The following is a 20,711-nucleotide window of genomic DNA, read 5'->3' on the forward strand; positions in this document are numbered from 1 at the left end:
TCAGAACCCAATTGGAATCCTTCCACTCCTAGTGAACCCTCAACCTAGAGAAGGGGTACGGGATCTCATCGCCACATGGAAAATGCACAAAATACCTATATTCATACACAACACTCTCCTCATCATCCGAAAACTCATCTCCATCTTCACTTCCTCTTTCCCTGCCATCATATGGTACATAATACGTTGATTCTTCTACCACTGTGATCTTCCCAACCCACCACCCATCATTATCATAAGCATCAACTTCATCATCAACACGAAATGTAGATATTCTGATTTCAGGAGGATAAGGCCTAACTTGACTACAGTGCACCTTCTCTTTCAGCAAACCCGACTCATCATTAGTTAAAAGCGTCTCATATTCCACCAGAACTTGCTGATCTTCCACTGAAAGAACCTTGGCTGCGTAATAGGTACCCTCGAATCCAACATCATTCTGCATATTTCCAGAGCATCTCATACTCGAAAGGCCATTTTCTGTGGATATTGCATTGATTATGTATGTAAAGGGAAGTTGTTCGGATAATGTGATCTAAAAGGGCAAGGCATCACTCTTGAAGAGCATAATTCCAACGCTCTTGTAGGCTTATGTGTCCCTAGACCTACAAGACAAATGAAGAAGCCCTATTGGCTAAAATATTATGAAAGCTAAAAAAACAGAATCAGTGGACAGTTAGAAGGAAATTAAGAGATTAGTTGTAACTGGTCAATTAGTTAGTTTTGTAACATAATTAATTAGCTTGTAATTACCCAATTAGCCAAGCTTCTTTTCAGAACAGAATAATAAGAGTTTTACTTTCTTCCTCTGTCTTCTCCCTTCTGCAACTCTCTTTTTCTTGGAGTTTTCTTGTTCTTGAACTCGAATCAAGAGCTGGGGAGATCTGTGCCACATTGGTGCTTTCATTGAGTTTCTTACACAATCTTAAGAGGTAAAGATGGCTGACGGCACTCGATCTCGGCAATCTGAATTCACGCTAGAGAAGATTTCAGCACAACTAACGTCTCTACAACGGAAAATGCGTAAGGAGTTCATGGAGATCTTTACACCCATGCAGCAAATTTAGAGAAACTCTCCACCGACTTCGAAGCAAGTAAGATTCCTATAGCCCAATCTTCTGATCAACATATTTCTTCTGAGGGACAACTGGGGCACGATTCGCCATCGCCCTTGTAGAGACCAGGGGATCTCAGATAAGGGATGACGCGTGGTCATACGCACCAAAAATAAAATGTCGGGTTTGGACGCGAGGTTCTAATGTCACAAGAGCGCACGTCCTCTACCAAAAGAGGGAGTCGCCACCTAGGGTGATGGGCCTAGGACCCAAAAATGATCTCTCTTCCGAGGAGAGAGAAAAACTATGACTCAATGCCAGATAAGGGGAGTGGTCTATGTCCGATGATTCTAGACAAGTGTCAATTTACGAGGAAAGGTGTTAGGCACCCGTCTCACCCGACCCAGAGGTCGGTCTCCATTTATCTAGACCTGTGTATACCCTACTTGCTAGGTCTTAAACCTAGGTCATAGGTTTGAGTCTAACCTAAGTTGAGTCTGGCTGTTTCGTCCTAAACCAGCTCCTAGGTTTAGACACAAAAAGTGTTGAGGTGGATTTGTGTGTCTATTTTGTGTGCAGATAAGGCACGTATATGACAAAAAAGTGAGTAAATAATAATGATACATGAAGTAGAGAGTTCAAAGATAAACAAAGTACATGAGAATCATATTAAAAGATGACAATACATGCTAAGTGGGCTGAGGAGATATGCAACATCCAATAATACATGCTAAGCAAACTGAAGAGATATACAACATCCAAGGGTTTCCATATCGGCATTGGGCTAGATGACGAGCCAGCCCTCCCGTCATTTAGAAATAGAATAGATCCGATGGTCCTAGGCTACGAGCCGGTATTGTGGGCCAGCCACACCCATCCTATACTAGCGCCCTAATCCACGTAGTGGGACTCAAGATATCTCTCAAATTGCTTAGAAGTCAAACCAAAATAAAATAAAGAAACCCATGACTCAAATAAAAATTTTGATTTGTGAACAAATTGGGATGCAGGATCCTAGGAGAGAGAATCTAGCCATGGAAGGGCTGGACCCCGAAGGGAAAAGAAAACATTTTGTTTTGATTTGCCATAATTGAAATTAGAGGTAATGGACTCATCCTAAATTCAACCTGATGAGGCAAAATATGTCACTTTCCTCAGCACGGCTGAAGCATGTATGCAAACCTGAACAGGATTGAGCTGCTACTTCGGCCTCCTTCAGGCCGTGTCCACCTCGGCCTTCATTAGGCCATGCTCCACCTCGGCCTCCATCAGGCCATGCTATCACCTCGGCCTCCATCAGGCCGTGCTGCTACCTCGGCCTTCATCAGGTCGTGCTCCACCTCGGCCTCCGTCAGGCCGTGCTCTGCCTCGGCCTCCATCAGGTCGTGCTCTGCCTCGGCCTCCATCAGGCCGCGCTATCACCTCGGCCTCCATAAGGCCGTGCTGCTACCTCGGCCTCCATTAGGTTGTGCTGCTACCTCGTCCTTCATTAGGTCGTGTTCCACCTCGGCCTCTGTCAGGCCGCGCTATCACCTCGGCCTCCATCAGGCCACGCTATCACCTCGGCCTCCATCAGGCCATGCTGCTACCTCGGCCTTCATCAGACCGTGCTCCACCTCGGCCTCCATCAGGCAGTGTTGCACCTCGGCCTCCATCAGGCCTTGCTGCTACCTCGGCCTCCATCCGGTCGTGCTCCACCTCGGCCTCCATCAGGCCGTGCTGCCACCTTGACCTTCATCAGGCCGTGCTGCACCTCGGCCTCCGTCAGGCCGTGTTGCACCTCGACCTCCATTAGGCCGCATTATCACCTCGGCCTCCATCAGGCCGTGCTACGACCTGGGCCTCCATCAGGTCGTGCTCCACCTCAACCTCCATCAAGTCATGCTGCCACCTCAGCCTTCCATTAGGTCGTGCTCCACCTCGGCCTCCATCAGGCCGTGCTGCCTCCTCGGCCTCCATTAGGCCACGCTATCACCTCAGCCTCCAACAGGCCGTGCTCCACCTCAACCTCCATCAAGCCATGCTTCCACCTTGGCCTCCATCTGGTCGCGCTGCCACCTCGGCCCGATGTCAACAACGAGGTTTTCAGAAACGTGTTTTCGTCCACCCCTACATTCAAGGAACGTAATCCCTATTTCGGAGGACAGGACTCTATCCACTACACGTCATCATAGACATCACACGGTTGGTCTTTCCGAGTTAAGAGGGGAATATTCCTAGAATCACAAAGCTACTCCCCTTGAGGACTCCACGCCTAAACAGGACTCTTCACAATCATCTCCCACTTGCCCTCCATCAGCAGCCTATATGTCACACCTCGTTCCCACAGAACCGGACCGATGACCGGGTTAACTCCAGTTAACCCAAACCTGTCAGGATCATCTGATACAGTACCCAACCACAGCATACACACATCTAAAATAAACATTAAAAAATTCAACGAAAGACTTAATTTACCTATAAATACCTCAATATACTTGATACCCAAATTGTAGTATATAGATAAATACATGTAGGCCCGCAGGCATGATATTTACACAAAAAGAATAACAATTCACGTATCAAGTACACAAAAAGGGGTCGTCAAAAAGAATCAAAAAGTAAAAGTCTGTACGGCATCAATACTGCGGTCCCACAACACAGCCCTCGCACGTGCAAAGCGTACCGTGCTCATACTCCTCGGTGACCCACCAATCCTCATCGAAAAACTCAACTGTGGGGCCCGACCCTTGATCTTCAGGCTGATGACCTGTAAAATCATCTAAAAGAGGTGCGCACGTGGGATGAGCTCACTAGCTCAGTAAGTGAAAAGAAGGACCACACAACAATCACATCCATATACACTACATGTGCAATTCATTTTAAACCTCATCCACCTAAACATTACTAAGTCTTTGGTTTAGTGCTACTACAATCACAGTGCGCGTATACTCCAGGTACAAGCCGCGAACACCATCCCGCGATACGCCCATAGGGCTGTCGGAGAAGGCCCACCGTGAGTACTCGAAAAAGTAAAGCATGCCGACTATCGGCTCTCAACATAAAAGTAAATGACACAAAATAAAGGTGCTGACTCTAGCAATTTAAAAGCAGTACGATTGGCCCTCTTGAATATACCACTGAGGTTGCCGACTGTCCTAATGATCAGTCGGGTGTATGTCTAGCCGCCACAGTGACCCGACACGCGACCACTGCTTCCCCCCAAGTGATAACCCAACACCTCAACCCCTGTTGGGAAGGGTCATAGCACGAGAAAATGATAATCCTAAACCGTATGCTCCTATATGACAGTACGATTGCATAGTGCCACCGCGTCCCATTCCATGGGCCACCAATGCACTCGTTTCCAAGCCGACTACGGCATCTAGTCTAATAATGCATCATACACAGTGATCCCATCATTCATCACATAAGCACATCAATCATTTAGCATTAGGAAAGTAAAACACAACATATATGTCATAATCATATGAGGATGACCAAGCTACACATAATTTGTGTGATAACATGGCTAGTCTAGATACAATTGAATGATGCCAAATAAGCTTTAAAACAAAGTCAAACGTCATCTCCCCACTTACTTGTGGTGTACAAAGACTCACGCCCGGTACGGGTGAGATCCGACGCGAGAAACGTAAATTTTTGTGAACCTAACATAAGTGAATGGAGTTAGCATTTCACCACTTTGGGGTCAAAACTAACAAGATTTGATGACAAAATCATGTTTAGAATCATAAAAGAAGGTTGCACATCCGTTTTGAGTCCATTCGGACACAAAAATCACGTTGGGGGCCTCTCGGGTGGGTCAGACAGCCCACCTGTCACAGCCCACCGGTCTTCTCAGGTGGGCCGTTCTCCCGGCCCGTCGGTCTTCTTAGGCGGGTTGTTCGACCCACCGATCTCAACCCACCGGTGGGAACCGAGGGCCTACCTTCTCAGGCGGGCAGTTCGGCCCACCGATCCCGGCCCGTCGATCTTCTCAGGTGGGCTGTTCGGCCCACCGGTCCCAGCCCACCTGAGAAGGCGAAAAAATGTCTTTTTCCTTGAAACTTTCCCCACCATTTGGGGAATCAAATGGGGTTTTTCCAATCACATTTTCCACACATTCAATGTCTTATTAGATGATTCTAAGCTAGATCTAAGTTAGATTTAAGGATTGAAGAGCCATCTTACCTTCTTTGCTCAAGAACTATTTCAAAACCCCCAAAATCACTTCTTAGCTCAAGAAATCACCAATGCTTCTCCAATCTTGTAAACACTTCTTCAAATCCTTCAAAATCAACACATAGACCATCTATTAAACCTTAGATTCATCATTTCAATGGGGATTTACAAGACCTCAAGGAACTCTACCCAAATCAAGGGTTTTACATGGGTTTGGTGAAAGTTTAAGAAACATAACCTTTGCTCACCTCCAATCGTAGATCTCGTGTTGGGGATCACTCTTCCGGTGTCGGAATGGGAAGATCAAACCATGGCGCTGCTTAAATCCATTTCTTCTCGTCTTCCTTTCCCTTTCCTCTTCTCCGTTCTCTTTTTCCCTTCTGTTCTCTCTCCTCTTTACTCTTCTTACCAAACACCCTAATGTCATAAATGAGAAAATGAAAAACACAATAATGGTAGTTATACTTTTTAAAACAACTAGTAACCACATGGGTGGGTCACTCAGGTGGGAGGATGCGCCCACCTGTGATCGCCCACCTGAGGGTCGAAAATTGACCAGGTGGAATTTTGATGGAATTCGACTCTCGGCATGTGTCTCACTCTCGGCACAAGGTATATTATACATATGCGCTTTAGGATACGGCTACATACCAGTATTATCCATACATAACCTTATGATACGTGCATGTGCACGGCTTGGGTACACCCGTCTCCTCTGGCACTGACTTGGACTTGTCTGGCCAACCTGTGTTCAAAGTCACCCTTGCCATCATGGTCCATAAGAAACCCGCCTTAACCCTCTCTAGTTCGGGTCCTGCATGGTTAAACCAGGTCAACCGTGTAATTAGACCAGTTTTAAAAAGTAGGGTATCACATTTACCCCCCCTTTCTAAAAATTTCGTCCTCGAAATTGGTGTACTTGGTTGTTCGAAAAGATGAGGGTACTTGGCTTAGATTTCATCCTCTTTCTCCCAAGATGCTTCTTCAAGTGAATGATTAGCCCATCGCACCATTACGAAGGAAATGGAGCGGTTGCGAAGGGTTTTTACTTTTCGGTCCAAGATTTCAGCTGGCTGTTTTGTATAGGTCATATCAGCTTCTAGATATTCTGGTTCCACGGGTAATACATGCGATGGATCATGAACGTATTGCTTCAGCATGGATAAATGGAATACATTAAGAACATTCCTGAGTGAAAGTGGCAGAGCAAGCATGTAGGCTACTGAGCCAACCCGATTTAAAATCTCAAATGGGCCAATGTATCTCGGGCTCAACTTACCCTTTCGATGGAATATTCGTAACCCTTTAGTAGGAGAAATCTTGAGAAACACCTTTTCTCATGCCTAAAACTCAATGTCTTTCCTGTGATTGTTTGCATAGCTCTTTTGACGTGACTGAGCTGCCTTAATCCTTTCTCGAATAACATTGACATTGTCACAAGTCATCTGTATCATTTCAGGTCCTAACATTCGACGTTCGCCTACCTTATTCCAATACAGAGGAGTTCTACACTTCCTACCATATAATGCCTCATATGGAGCCATCCCAATTGTAGCTTGGTAACTGTTATTATAGGCAAACTCCATAAGGGGTATATATTCTTCCCAACTACCATACATTTCCATCGCACATGCCCTGAGCATATCCTCTAATATCTGTATGGTTCGCTCCGACTAACCATCAGTCTGCGGGTGGAAAACAGTACTCAAATTCAATTGTGATCCCAAAGCATGCTGGAAGCTTTTCCAAAATCTGGAAGTGAACCTTGGGTCCCTATCTGACACAATGCTCACTGGTACTCCATGCAAGCGCACTATGTTATCCATATAAAGTTGTACTAACTTGGCCATAGAGAACTTGGTCTTGATGGGAATGAAATGAGCAGTCTTAGTGACCCGATCAACTATCACCCATATCGCATCCATCCCCTTAGGTGTGCATGATAGTCTGGTGACAAAGTCCATTGTAATCCTATCCCACTTCAAGTCTGGTACTAGGAGTAGCTGAAGAGTACCATAAGGTCAATGCCTCTCAGCTTTTACTTTTTGGCATATGAGACAAGTCGTCACATACAGGGCTATTGTGATTCTAATGCTAGGCCACCAGTAATTTTGTTTAAGGTGCTTATACATCTTTGTACTTCCTGGGTGGAGTGAGTACTCGGAGCTGTGTGCTTCCTGCACTATCTTGTCTTGTATATCCAAATCATCGAGCACACACAATCTACCTCGAAACAACAATGCCCCATCGCTGGCTAAAACAAAATCAGGGTCGTTCATTGTTTGATCTTGAATCTTAACTCGGATCCGCTGCAATTCAGGATGCAAAAGTTGTTTCATTATCACCTCTTGCCTAATAGACGGATGCACGTGTAGAGGCGCCAGGGATACAGTACCATTTAAGGTTTTCTAGTTGGTGTTCAAACTCTATGGTTGCTCCTTCATATAAGAGGGTTTCATCCATTAGTGTCGCCTCCTGTACGAGTGGTGGGCTGACTACTAAGTATGAGAGTGACACAGTCTGTGCCTTCTGACTCAACGCATCTGCCACTACATTAGCCTTGCCAGGATGATACTGAATGTCACAGTCATAATCCTTCATGAGTTCGAGCCATCTCCTCTGCCTCATGTTCAAATCTCTTTGGGTGAAAAAGTACTTAAGGCTCTTGTGGTCACTGTATATCTCGCACCTTTCCCCATACAAATAATGTCGCCAAATCTTTAGGGCAAAAATGACTAAGGCTAGTTCCAAGTCATGAGTGGGGTAGTTCTTCTCATATTCTTTTAGTTGTCGGGATGCATACGCTATCACTTTACCGCATTGCATGAGAACACAACCCAACCCAACCTTGGAAGCGTCAGAGTAGACTGTCATTCCACCTGTGCCTTCAAGGATGGTCAACACAGGGGCCGACACCAACCTTTTCTTCAATTCCTGAAAACTCTTCTCACATTCCTCTACCCATTCAAATTTCACGCCCTTTTTGGTTAACTTAGTCATTGGTGCTGAAATCCGAGCAAAATTCTCAATGAAGCGCCGGTAGTATCTAGCCAAACCCAAGAAACTTCTAATTTCAGTAACATTCTTAGGGCTTTCCCACTCTACTACTGCTTTCACCTTATCAGGATCCACCTCGATTCTAGCCTCAGACACTACGTGTCCCAGGAATCCAACTTGCTCAAGCCAAAATTCACATTTACTATATTTGGCAAACAATTGTTGTTCTCTCAGCCTCTGTAACACCATCCTCAGGTGTTGAGTGTGCTCCCCTTCTGTCTTAGAGTAGATCAAGATGTCATCAATAAAAATAATTACCCATTTATCAAGGACATCGTGAAATACTCAATTCATTAAATCCATGAATGCTGCCGGTGCATTGGTTAACCCAAAAGATAACAGTAGGAACTCATAGTGACCATACCAAGTCCTGAACGTTGTCTTGGGTATGTCACCGCTCTTTATCTTGAGCTGATAATAGCCTGATCTAAGGTCTATCTTTGAAAACACCTTTGCACCTTGTAGTTGGTCAAACAAATCATCAAAGCGTGGCAATGGATACCGGTTCTTAATGATTAGCTTATTCAATTCCCGGTAATTGATGCACATACACAAGCTGCCATCCTTCTTTTTGACAAACAAGACTAAGGCACCCCAAGGTGAAACACTTGGGCGAATAAACCCCTTCTCCAATAATTCTTGCAATTGCATCTATAATTCCTTCAATTCGGCCCGTGCCATCCTGTATGGAGCTTTAGATACTGGAGCTGCTCCAGGAATCAAGTCTATGGCAAATTCTAACTCTCTATCAGGCGGTAGATGCATCAGATCATCTGGAAAAACATCAAAAAATTCTTTAACCACATTTACCTCTTCTAGAGGTGTAACCTTTGCATCAACATCAAGTACCGATGCTAAGTAACCCTGACATCCATTTTCCAACAACTTTACCACTTGAAGAGTGGAGGCGAGGACCTTTCTAGCTCATTTCATTTTATCGGTTCGGTATACCAATTCTTTCCCTTCATCATCTGTCACCGTAATTAATTTTTCAACACACATCACATTAGCTCGATGGGCCGACAACCAATCCATGCCCAGTATAACGTCAAAATTCTGCATGTTGAATTTAATGAGTTGTGCATCTAATTTCTTCCCACTGATTTCCACTGGGCACGGCCGATACACCTCCTTCAACTGTGTAACTTTACCGGTAGGCATACTAACAATCATCCCATGATCTAGTGTCCTGGGTGACATACCAAGTTTCTCAGAAAATCTCTTAGACATGAATGAGTGTGTAGCTCCTGAATCAAACAAGACATAGGCTAGTATACCTAATATAGGTAGAACACCTAGTGCAATAATGCATATAAGTACAGCAGGTCATCAACATTTAGCATAAGGAAAATATTAAATTAAAATGTACCTGCTACCACTTCCGTGCTGGCCTCAGCTTCCTCAGCTGATAAGGCATACATTCTTCCTTGTGGTTGATTCCCCCGAGTTAAGGGAGGTCTGTATACTGAGGGCTGACTGGATGGTAAGGTTGATCTGACCCGACAGTCTTTAGCATAATGCCCATAGGAGTGGCAATTAAAGCAACTGATCTGTGACACCGAGACTGGGGCAGGGCCCCTTTGTACCTGACCGGATGCAGATGGGGGGACGGGGTGGTTGTAGGCGCTATACTAGTATTTGGGCGAAAAGATGTAGAGCCCGAACCACTAGCTGGTCGAGGAAGGTAGCCAGATGGCCTATAGGGCTGGCCTAGAACTATACGACCACGGTATACCTTGGATGAGTTGCCCATGTCCGAAAATGGATTTGTCCTCTTCCACAATCCAGGTGTGAGGGACTGTTCTCCCTTCTGCTTATCTTCCATGGTCTTGGCCTTTTACACAATCTGGCCATAATCTGTCAAATCTAAGACCTCGAGCACTGACCCAATAGATGCCTTTAATCCCTTCAGAAATCTTGCAGTCTTCTCTTCAGCTGACCTCATATGCCTAGGGGTAAAATGGAACAAGCTTTCAAACTGCTGCTGATACTCAAAGATAGTCTTATTCCCTTGAGTTAAGGCCATGAATTCCGTCTCTTTACGGTCTCTGTAGCTACGAGGGTAATGGTTGGCCAAAAACAACTCCTTGAACTGCTCCCAAGTGGGTTCCGGATGAGTGGCCAACAATATAGGCTTAGAGGCTTGCCACCAAGAGTTGGCTTCATTTTTTAGTTGTAGCTCCTGCACAAATAAGCTTCTATGCCTCAGTGCACTCAATTACCTCAAATATCTTCTCCAGCTCTTGGATCCACTGGTCCAGCTCTAGAGGATCACTTCCCACCTTAGAAAATACAGGTGGCAAATTCCTCTTGAAAGATTCCACTACCCTTGACGTATTATTCGTCGGCGGGTAATTGGGTGCATACGCCGTATAGTAAGGGTATGGAGGGGGCACCATATATGGAGGAGTGCTGAGTGGCCGAATTGGAGGTGTAACTCCAACTTGTGGCCCCATGCCAGACCCTACAGGTGGGTCTTATGGAGTAAGTATCCGGGGATGTTGACCGGGTTGAGAAAGGTCGAATTGTTGCTGTATATCAGCCATAAATGCCTGCTGCTGCTGAAGCATTTGTTGCTGGAAGGCTTGTTGTGACTACTGGATTATGGTTGCAACATCACCCGGAGTGATGACTGGTGGAGGATCCGGAAGTGTAGTCACAGGTGGGTCCCTTTGTGCCACACCCAGATCAAGGGTTTCTGGAGGTTGTGGGAGTGGGGTTTGCCCCACAGAGCGGGACTTTCTAGGATTTGGTGGTCGACCGACCGGGCGAGGACCACGTGAGGTACCTCGTGCATTGTTACCGGATCTAGTACGTACCATCGTGTCCTTGCACCTGGAACATATCATACACAAACATTGGTTAAGTATCTTAGAATTTACATCGACACATAACTCATATACCAACACACGGAGTATTATAGTGTATGATGTCTTGTAACTAGCCACAGCTTAATCCCGAAAATATGATGCTAATGCTTCAACAAGTAGGACAATGGTCCCACTCGACTATATGGTGCTAGCCACACACCCCCTTTTTTTTATTTTTTTTTTGTATTTTCTCCCAACCGGTGGGCTGTCCACCGGCGGGCAACTCAGGTCAGCCCGTCAGTCCGAGCCGAGGCAAAAAAGGAACAGGGCTTTTAAGCCCCTGTTTCCTCCTTTTTTTTCCCATTTCTTCTCTTGGCTTGTTTTGGGGCGATTTTTGGGAGGTTCTTGGCCCGTCCACTCGCGATCTCACTCAGCGATTCCCGGATTTTTGGAAGATCCAAGCTCTTTTCACTCTCAAGTAAGTCTCTTCTCCCTTTCCCTTCTTAGAACATGTATTTTGGAGTTTGAATCCATTTATACTCCCAAAACTTGATCTTTTTCATGTTTTCTTCCATAGAACAATCATTCCATGAGAATATGATACTCTCTTTGTGCTTCATTCATAATTTTGGGCTTTACCATCAAATCTATGAGAGAAAAACCTCAAACCATGCCCTAATTTCTCCAATTTGGGGTTTTTTTCTATCTCTACCCTTTTCTCCCCAACTAACTCAAATGAAATTTCTTATCCTTGATTTGCATTTACAATGTGGGAGAGATCATGGAAACTTATATATGCTTGCAATCCCATCTCTTTCTCAAGAAAATCCATCTCCTTTCAATGCAAACCCACCTCTTTTGTGTTGGGTTTCTTTGAAAAAAAAAATCTGGGTTTCTATGATTCTCTTCACATCATTTCATACTTGTGGACAACTTAAATCTCTTTCATTCCTTGCACCTCAATGTCATAATAGAAGATTTCTTTGCATAAACTTGATTGTATAATGATAAGCATTTCCTTCATGGACTTGTAAGCTTCAAGCTTTACACTATTATGGGACTTTTCATTTTCTTAGATTGGAATTGCACATTGAGATTTGGGGTTTTCCATCATTTCTCACTTGTCGTGCTTTCACCTTTGTTACGTTTTTATTTTGCAATGTGCTAGTAGATATCATGTTTTGGGGCTTCCTCCCTCATCATTTCTCCATGATTTATCCACTTCTCTTTCTATCATAATCCACATTATGTATTTAGGTATATTTACATGTGCTTGCTCACCTATCTATTTGTTTCCTTTGTTACTCCTCATCCTTACTTATCATTATTTCTTCTCTTTTCTTACTAGGATGTCTTCTCGCAAGGGCAAGGAACCCGCATCCTCTTCCACTCGACGTAAGGCCACAACTTCAAAACGGAAGAGTGCAGGGACTAGTTCCCCAGCCCTTCGCACAAAGCGACAAAGACATGCCCCCATCGATCCTTTAGACTATGATGAGGGACTCTTCCGAAGTTTGGAGGCGGCAACCAACTGGCAGGCCTTTCTAAAGAGGTCGGTGATGATGGAGAAGATCGTGGTAATCAGTGATTTCCATAAGATTCAACTTCATGAGAGATTCACTGCACTGGGTTGGCAGTCTATCTTTAACATAGATCGTCCATGCTATGAACAACTGGTTCGAAGATTCTACTGCAATTTGGAGGTCTCTTACCAGTATGGGGAGTATTCAATCACTAGCATGGTGAAGGGGGGAACATTCACTTGACTGTGGACACCCTTGCTAGTAATTTAGACATTTCGTCGGTTGGGTAGTAATTCTACAGTCCCCCAAGGAGTAAGCCTGTGGGCTCGTCCTTAAGTTCGGAGACGCAGGACCACATTTACGAGACCATTTGTGGCAGCAAGGAGCGTCCAGATTCTGAGATGACATTTTACCCAGAGGATCATGTATTTGCTCGCTTGGTTCAGTTTAATTTACTCCCCAGAGGAGGTCACAGAACCAAGTAGGCTTCATGGCGGCCTACGTAGCCTTCTGCATCTACAAGGCCTTGGAGGGAGGTGTCGAGCACTTATGCTTGCCCTACATCATACTTAAGACTATGGAGCGTCATACCTCACACCCCGAGGACGGAGGTTTCCCATATGGTAGGATCCTCACCAGGATCTTTGAGTTCTTTGGGGTGGATTTGAGTGGTGAGCAGGGAAAGACTCCAGTGGACAAATTTGACAGGGAAAACCTACTGAGGATGGGTCTCCAAGCACTTATGGATGTACCTCAGAGAGTAGGGGCTCAGAGAGGTAAAGACAGGAGGAATGCCCATAGGGAGGATGTTCCCATGGAGGAGGAAACTAGTGAGGAGGATGAGGATTATGTTCCTCAGTTCGAGGAGGAGGATTTTCTGGATGAGGATATCCTCGAGGAGGGGCCTCTTGATTCTAGAGGTGCTGATCCTGACTTTGCGAGGGTTGCAGGCCCACAGCATAGAGCTCCACCACCTGAGAGTGGTGCTTTTGACTTTGAGAGTATGATGGCTACTATGAGGGCCTTGAAAGATGGGCAAGATCAGCTTCTGAGAAGACTAAATGAGAGTGCCACTAGAGAAGAAAATATCTTAGAAAGGCAGGCTACATTAGAGAGTTCCTAAGATTGGGCGAGGATTTGGACACAACGGCCAACACTATTTCAGCGGATTTTTCCTGACTCCGGAGGGATGTACAACTAGTGAACTCAAGGTTTGATTACTACGACTGTTGGCTCAATGTTAGATCGAGGCCTAGGAGAGATGGAGTAGTAGAGTTAGACGATGACGAGGGTCTCTGAGGACTTAGCTCGCCCGTCTAAGTCAGCTTTTTCCTTATCTCTATGTTGTTTATATCATTTTTTTTTTTTTTGTTCTTTTCTCTGTAATTGGACTTGCTAGTATGGTGCTATGTTGTTGGTGACTTGTGGTTTGTTTTGTATCGATTATGCTTATTTGTATATATTTGTTGTCTATTAGGTGTTTATGTATGAAAAATTTGGGAAATCTTGTTTTAGCGTCGTTATGCTACCGAAATTTCGTTAAATCCGTACTCGATGAGTCATGAAACCAAATAACTAATGTTTTATTTATTTCAAGCAAACTTTCTCTAATGCATACCATGAAATGCAATAATTAAATACAACCATTTTTTTTTTCTTTTGGCTTTTAACTCTTTAAAGCTTTTACATTTACCCAATCCTATTTCCTATTATAGATTCTGTGGAGTCTAAATGGTATGCTGTGAGTGAACAGAGCATCACGCTCTGATACCACCGTTGTCACACCCCGTTCTCACAGAATCGGACCGGTGACCGAGTTAACTCCGGTTAACCCAAACCTACCAGGATCATCTGATACAGTATCCAACCACAGCATACACACATCTAAGATAAACGTTCAAAAGTTCAGTGGAAGACTTAATTTACCTGTAAATACCCCAATATACTTGATACCCAAATTGTAGTATATAGATAAATACATGTGGACCCGCAGGCATGATATTTACACAAAAAAATAACAATTCACGTATCAAGTACACAAAAAGGGATTATCAAAAAGAATCAAAAAGTAAAAGTCTATACGACGTCAATACTGCGGTCCCGTAGCGCAGCCCTCACACGTGCAATCCATACCGTGCTCATACTCCTCGGGGACCCACCAATCCTCATCGGGAAACTCAATTGTGGGGCCCGACCCTTGATCTTCAGGTTGGTGACCTGCAAAATCATCTAAAAGAGATGTGCACGTGGGATGAGCTCACTAGCTCAGTAAGTGAAAAGAAGGACCACACAACAATCCACACAACAATCACATCCATATGCACTACATGCTGTGCAATTCATTTTAAACTTCATCCACCTAAACATTACTAAGTCTTTGGTTTAGTGCTACTACAACCACAGTGCGCTTATACTCGTATACGAGCCGCGAACTCCATCCCGCGATACGCCCATAGGACTGTCGGAGAAGGCCCACCGTGAGTACTCGAAAAAGTAAAGCATGCCGACTACCGGCTCTCAACATAAAAGTAAATGACAGAAAGTAAAGGTGCTGACTCCAACAATTTAAAAGCAATATGATTAGCCCTCTTGAATATACCACTGAGATTGCCGACTGTCCTAATGACCAGCCAGGCGTATGTCTAACCGCCACAGTGACTCGACACCCGCGACTACTACTTCCCCCCAAATGATAACCCAACATCTCAACCCCTGTTGGGAAGGGTCGTAGCACATGAATATATGCTCATATATGACATAGTACGATTGCATAGTGCCACCGCGTCCCATTCCACGAGCCACCAATGCACTCGTTTCCAAACTGACTACGGCATCTAGTCTAATAATGCATCATGCACAGTGATCCCATCATTCATCACATAAGCACATCAATCATTTAGCATTGAGAAAGTAAAACACAACACACGTCATAATCATATGAGGATGACTAAACTACACAATTTGCATGATGACATGGCTAGTCTAGATACAATTGAATGATGCCAAACAAGCTTTAAAATAAAGTCAAACGTCCTCTCCTCACTTACTTGTCGTGTACAAAGACTCACGCTCGGTACGGGTGAGATCTGGCGTGAGAAACGTAAATTTTGGTGAACCTATCATAAGTGAATGGGGTTAGCATTTCACCACTTTGGGGTCAAAACTAACATGATTTGATGACAAAATCATGTTTAGAATCATAAAAGAATGTTGCACGTCTGTTTTGGGTCCATTCGGACACAAAAATCACGTTGGGGGCCTCTCGGGTGGGTCGGACAGCCCACCTATCACGGCCCACCGGTCTTCTCAGGTGGGCCGTTCTCCCAGCCCGCCGGTCCCAACCCACTGGTGGGAACCGAGGGCCTTTCTTCTCAGGCGGGCCGTTTGGCCCATCGGTCCCGGCCCGTCAGTCTTCTTAGGTGGGTTGTTCGGCCCACCGATCCCAGCCCACCTGAGAGGGCGAAAAAATGTCTTTTTCCTTGAAACTTTCCCCAACCTTTGGATAATCAAATGCGACTTTTTCAATCACATTTTTCACACATTCAAGGTCTTATTAGATGATTCTAACCTAGATCTAAGTTAGATTTAAGGATTGAATAGCCATCTTACCTTCTTTGCTCAAGAACTCTTTCAAAAACCCCAAAATCACTTCTTAGCTCAAGAAATCACCAATGCTTCTCCAATCTTGTAAACACTTCTTCAAATCTTTCAAAACCAACACATAGACCATCTATTAAACCTTAGATTCATCATCTCAAGGGGGATTTATAAGACCTCAAGGAACTCTACCCAAATCAAGGGTTTTACTTGGGTTTGGTGAAAGTTTAAGAAACATAGCATTTGCTCACCTCCAATCGTAGATCTCGTGTTGGGGATCACTCTTCTGACGTTGGAATGAGAAGATCAAACATTGGGGCCGCTTAAATCCTTTTCTTCTTCCTCTTCCTTCCCCTTTCCTCTTCTCCGTTCTCTTTTTCCCTTCTTTTCTCTCTCCTCTTTACTCTTCTTACCAAACACCCTAATGTCATAAATGAGAAAATGAAAAACACAATAATGTTATTTATACTTTCTAAAACAACTAGTAACCACATGGGTGGGTCACTCAGGTGGCGTCCACCTATGACCGCCCACCTGAGGGCCAAAAATTAGCCAACAAGTGGGATTTTTATGGAATTCGACTCTCGACATGTATCCGTCTCTCGGCATAAGGTATATTTTACGTATGCACTTTAGGATATAGCTACATACCAGCATTATCCGTACATGGCCTTATGATATGTGCATGTGCATGGCTTGGGTACATCCGTCTCCTCTGGCACTGACTCGGACTTGTCTAGCCAACCTGTGTTCAAGGTCACCCTTGCCATCATGGTCCATAAGGAACCCACCTTAACCCTCTCTGGTTCGGGTCCTGTATGGTTAAACCGGGTCAACCATGTAATTAGACCCGATTTAAAAAGTAGGTTATCACACTATAAATACCAAGTAAGTCTCCATCATGGGGGATCAATTACTCACTTCTTTTACTGGAAAAGCTCTCTTGAGCATCTGTTGTAGAAAGATCTAACTTAGGCATCGGAGAGTCCCCCGTCAGGTCAGCCTGGCTCTCCCCTGTCATCTCTTCTGTGTAGGTCAACCAAAGCACCAGCAACTGCAGGGAAGATCGTCCAGTCAATTTTTTCCACATCACAACCTAATCGGACCGACCATTTCAGAAAGAAATAAATGAACAATGTTGATTTTCAAAAAAGGAAGAAAGCAATTTTTCTAATGATTTTTAAGGATTTTTGATGAAATTATGATCGGAGCCGATGTGGTGAAAAGAAATTTGAGAGAGGCGTGCTCTCTCAGCCCGACACTACAAGAAAACATATTTATGGCGACGGTAAAAAAATACTATTGTCGCCAAATATAATATATAGCGACCGTAAAATGGATAGTGTTGCCTAATACATTTATGGCGACTGTAAAATAATACTCGTCACCAAAACAAAATTTCAGCGACGAAATTAAAAATACCGTAGCAACATCATTTTATAACGACGGGTTAAATTTAAATGTTACAAAAAATTATTTAAGGCGACGGAATTTTTTAATACCGTAGTGAAATAATATCTTAGACAACGGTAAATTTTTTACCGTCGCCTCATATCCTATGCTCAATCAACAATAATTTGATTTATAACGACGATAGAAATTATACTGTCACAAAATATAATCATTTATATTTGGCAACGGTTAAAACACTACTGTAGCCAGTCATTGATTTTAGGCAACTGCAATTTTATTACCGTCGCCAATTAACACCAAAATCATTTAGGAATTTTAGACGCGGGAAAGGTTTCTTAATTTACTTATGCTTTTGGTTTTCCCGGTTTCCTTTTCCCAGCACAAACATGCTTTTATAGTATTTCTCCCTCTCAAAACCTCGTGAATCTAATTTATTTATTTATTTTTTAAATTAATCCAGTTTTAGTGAAATTCAAAGTCTCTCTTGAAAAAAAAAAAAAACACAAAGTCTCCCTCTCTCACGTCTCTCCTCTACCTTTAGCCCCTCTCTCTCACGTCTCTCCTCTAACTAAAACCTCCCCTCTCTCTGCTCTTCCCTATCACGCTCTCTCTCTCTCTCTCTCTCTCTCTCTCTTTCTCTCTTCCTCTCTTCGTGGATCAATTCTGCTCCTCCCTCAATCCCTCTCTCTCTGTTCTAACCTCTGCCAGTAGTGACGTTACAGAGGCTGTGGGTGAGAAAGCAATCTAGGTACAGTTTCTATCTTACCCCTTGTTTTACACTTCGGTTTTGTTAATTTTGATTGCTCTATTTGCTGTTGTTGTGCTCCCTAATAGATGAAAAAGGAGGTAAATTTACTTTGGTTTCCTTGTACATTTACTTTGGTTTATTTCTTTTACTTGGATGTGGTGGGAGAATTGAGAGGTGATTCTAAGGCCTTGAGCAAATATGAAAAATGTGATAGAGAAACCTTTAAGGAGGAGAGGTAGTTAAAGCCTGCTTGTCTCTTTTGGTAGACTACCTTACCCATTCAAAACTGAACGCTCCTACTACTCTATTGTGTCCTTTGAAACCCAAAAATCTTGAAGCACAAGGACCCAAGAATAACTTGAGCAGCAATAGTGGGCAGCGTGCAAGCAAAGTGTCTGATTAATTTCCTCAAAGAATGTGGCAACTTCAGGAAAGCAAAAGATTGTTGATAGATCCTTGTCGACACAAATACCAACAACAGGAGGAAGACAACCACCCTTTGTCTTCTTCCGCTATTCAAAGAATCAGTTTTTCTTCTCTGTTTTCTCACTCATCTTCCTTGTCTGGCTCATCCTACGCCCCTCCAAGCCTGAGTTCTACCTCAAAGAAGCCGATATCTACCAATTAGACGTCACAGCACCTCACCTTCTCAACTCTTCCATACAAGTCACTATGGTCACCATGAACCCAAATAAGAAGGTTGGGGTCTACCACGACCAGCTCCAAGTCTACGCCTCCTACAAGGGCCAACAGATTACTCTCTACACTTCTCTTCCTCCATTCTATCAAGGCCATGAAGATAGCAATCTGTTGACAGCTTCCTTGGTAGGACTGGGCCTCCCCGTGGCCCCATCTCTTGGTTACGAAGTGGGTCGGGATCAGACAGCAGGTAGTTTGGTTTTAAGTCTGAAGGTGAACGGAAGGCTCCGATGGAAGGTTTGGACCTGGGTTTCCGGCCGATATCGGTTTAATGTGGATTGTGTTGCCATTATCGCCTTTCGTCCATACGTTGTATTCCTCATCAATTAAACAGATTACTACTCCCAAGATTAGTAAATGGTCCCTTAGCTTCTCCTTTGTCATCTACCATTACCGCTCAAAGGGACAACTCCATTACAATTACAATGCAATACCCTTTAAAGCTTCCACTATATATTTTCTTCCTTTCCACTCAATTCTTTATATTACCTTTTCATTCCACCACTAGTTAGTTAGTGAACATACAAGAATATAAATACATATTGAGGCAATGAAAGACAGAGATATCTAGATAAATTTCTAACAGATACATATGAAATCAGAAGGGTTTGATTTGATTTGATCATCGACGTCGTTGTCGTCGTCTATAGAAAACATGTTAGATGATTGGGATTACTAGCTATGGTTTATTTAGTTAAGGTAGTTCAAGGTCGAACAGACAATGAAATAGAGGTGGATATCAGTAGAAGACTGTACACTTGGGAAGGAGATAACATGGAAATCACTCTCCAACAGTTGATTATGCAAATGTTGGAAACCATAGCTCTTTTCCTAGATGTAAATACTTCTGCCATATGCTAATATGCCAGATTTCTAGATTGATTAGGCAAGGATTTTTGGTGGAACTGGCCAGGGATGCCCATCAACTGTTATTTATTTCTTCAATAAAATTGGTCAGTTTCTCTGATTGTCTCATTTGGAATGCAAATGCAATGTGCTGCGTCGTCTTCATTCTGTCTAATAGAGTTGAATTCTGGCTTTCTTTCCTGAAAAAGACAGGTCCAAATTTTCCCCATAAATATCCAGGCTGCAAGAAGAGGAACCAGTGAGAGGAAGAGAGTGTGTCTCTGTTTTTGTTTTTTTTGTGGGGGTGGGGCGGTGGGTAGGGTGTTATGGGATGTGTATGAACACCAAAATCTCATCACATTTGGCCCATCTCATTATGCCTTGCGGAATAATGATGTAGCAAAAAAAAAAAAAATCTATTTCAAATTGAAGACTTTAATTCAATCGAGTACCAGTGATTGTATTGGCATGTATTACTATGTATGTTCATGATCACTTATGGTATAATGGCCATTATTTTACTTTTTTTCATGATCTTGATTTTATAGAGATTTTATTTTTAAATTTTGATGTTTGGTTGACGGAGAAATGGGTTAGCTAATGCTATGGATATTGTGATGTTTGCTAGTATAGATATGGATATGGGAATGCTGATGATTGCTACACTGGGTTGGCCCAGCTTGAATATTATTTCAATTCATACATTCTTAAATTAGATGTTCTCGAAACTCACTAAATTGTAACTTGTTTCAAATTTCTGAAAAATCAACTTATCACTTCATTTGTCAAAATATGGAGA

The 20,711-nt window shown here is 43.5% G+C and overlaps 1 protein-coding gene across 1 annotated transcript; it reads left to right on the forward strand.

The window, feature by feature from the left end:
• Positions 1 to 938: 938 nt before the first annotated feature.
• On the forward strand, positions 939 to 20,041 carry LOC122062956 (NDR1/HIN1-like protein 26). Its single transcript, XM_042626623.1, has 2 exons — positions 939 to 1,023; positions 18,798 to 20,041. The coding sequence occupies exons 1-2, from the start codon at positions 939 to 941 to the stop codon at positions 19,394 to 19,396; spliced, it is 684 nt and encodes a 227-aa protein (XP_042482557.1). The 3' UTR covers positions 19,397 to 20,041.
• The last annotated feature ends 670 nt before the right edge of the window (positions 20,042 to 20,711 follow it).

Source organism: Macadamia integrifolia, unplaced genomic scaffold (assembly GCF_013358625.1).
Source record: "Macadamia integrifolia cultivar HAES 741 unplaced genomic scaffold, SCU_Mint_v3 scaffold115, whole genome shotgun sequence".
Lineage (NCBI taxonomy): Eukaryota > Viridiplantae > Streptophyta > Magnoliopsida > Proteales > Proteaceae > Macadamia > Macadamia integrifolia.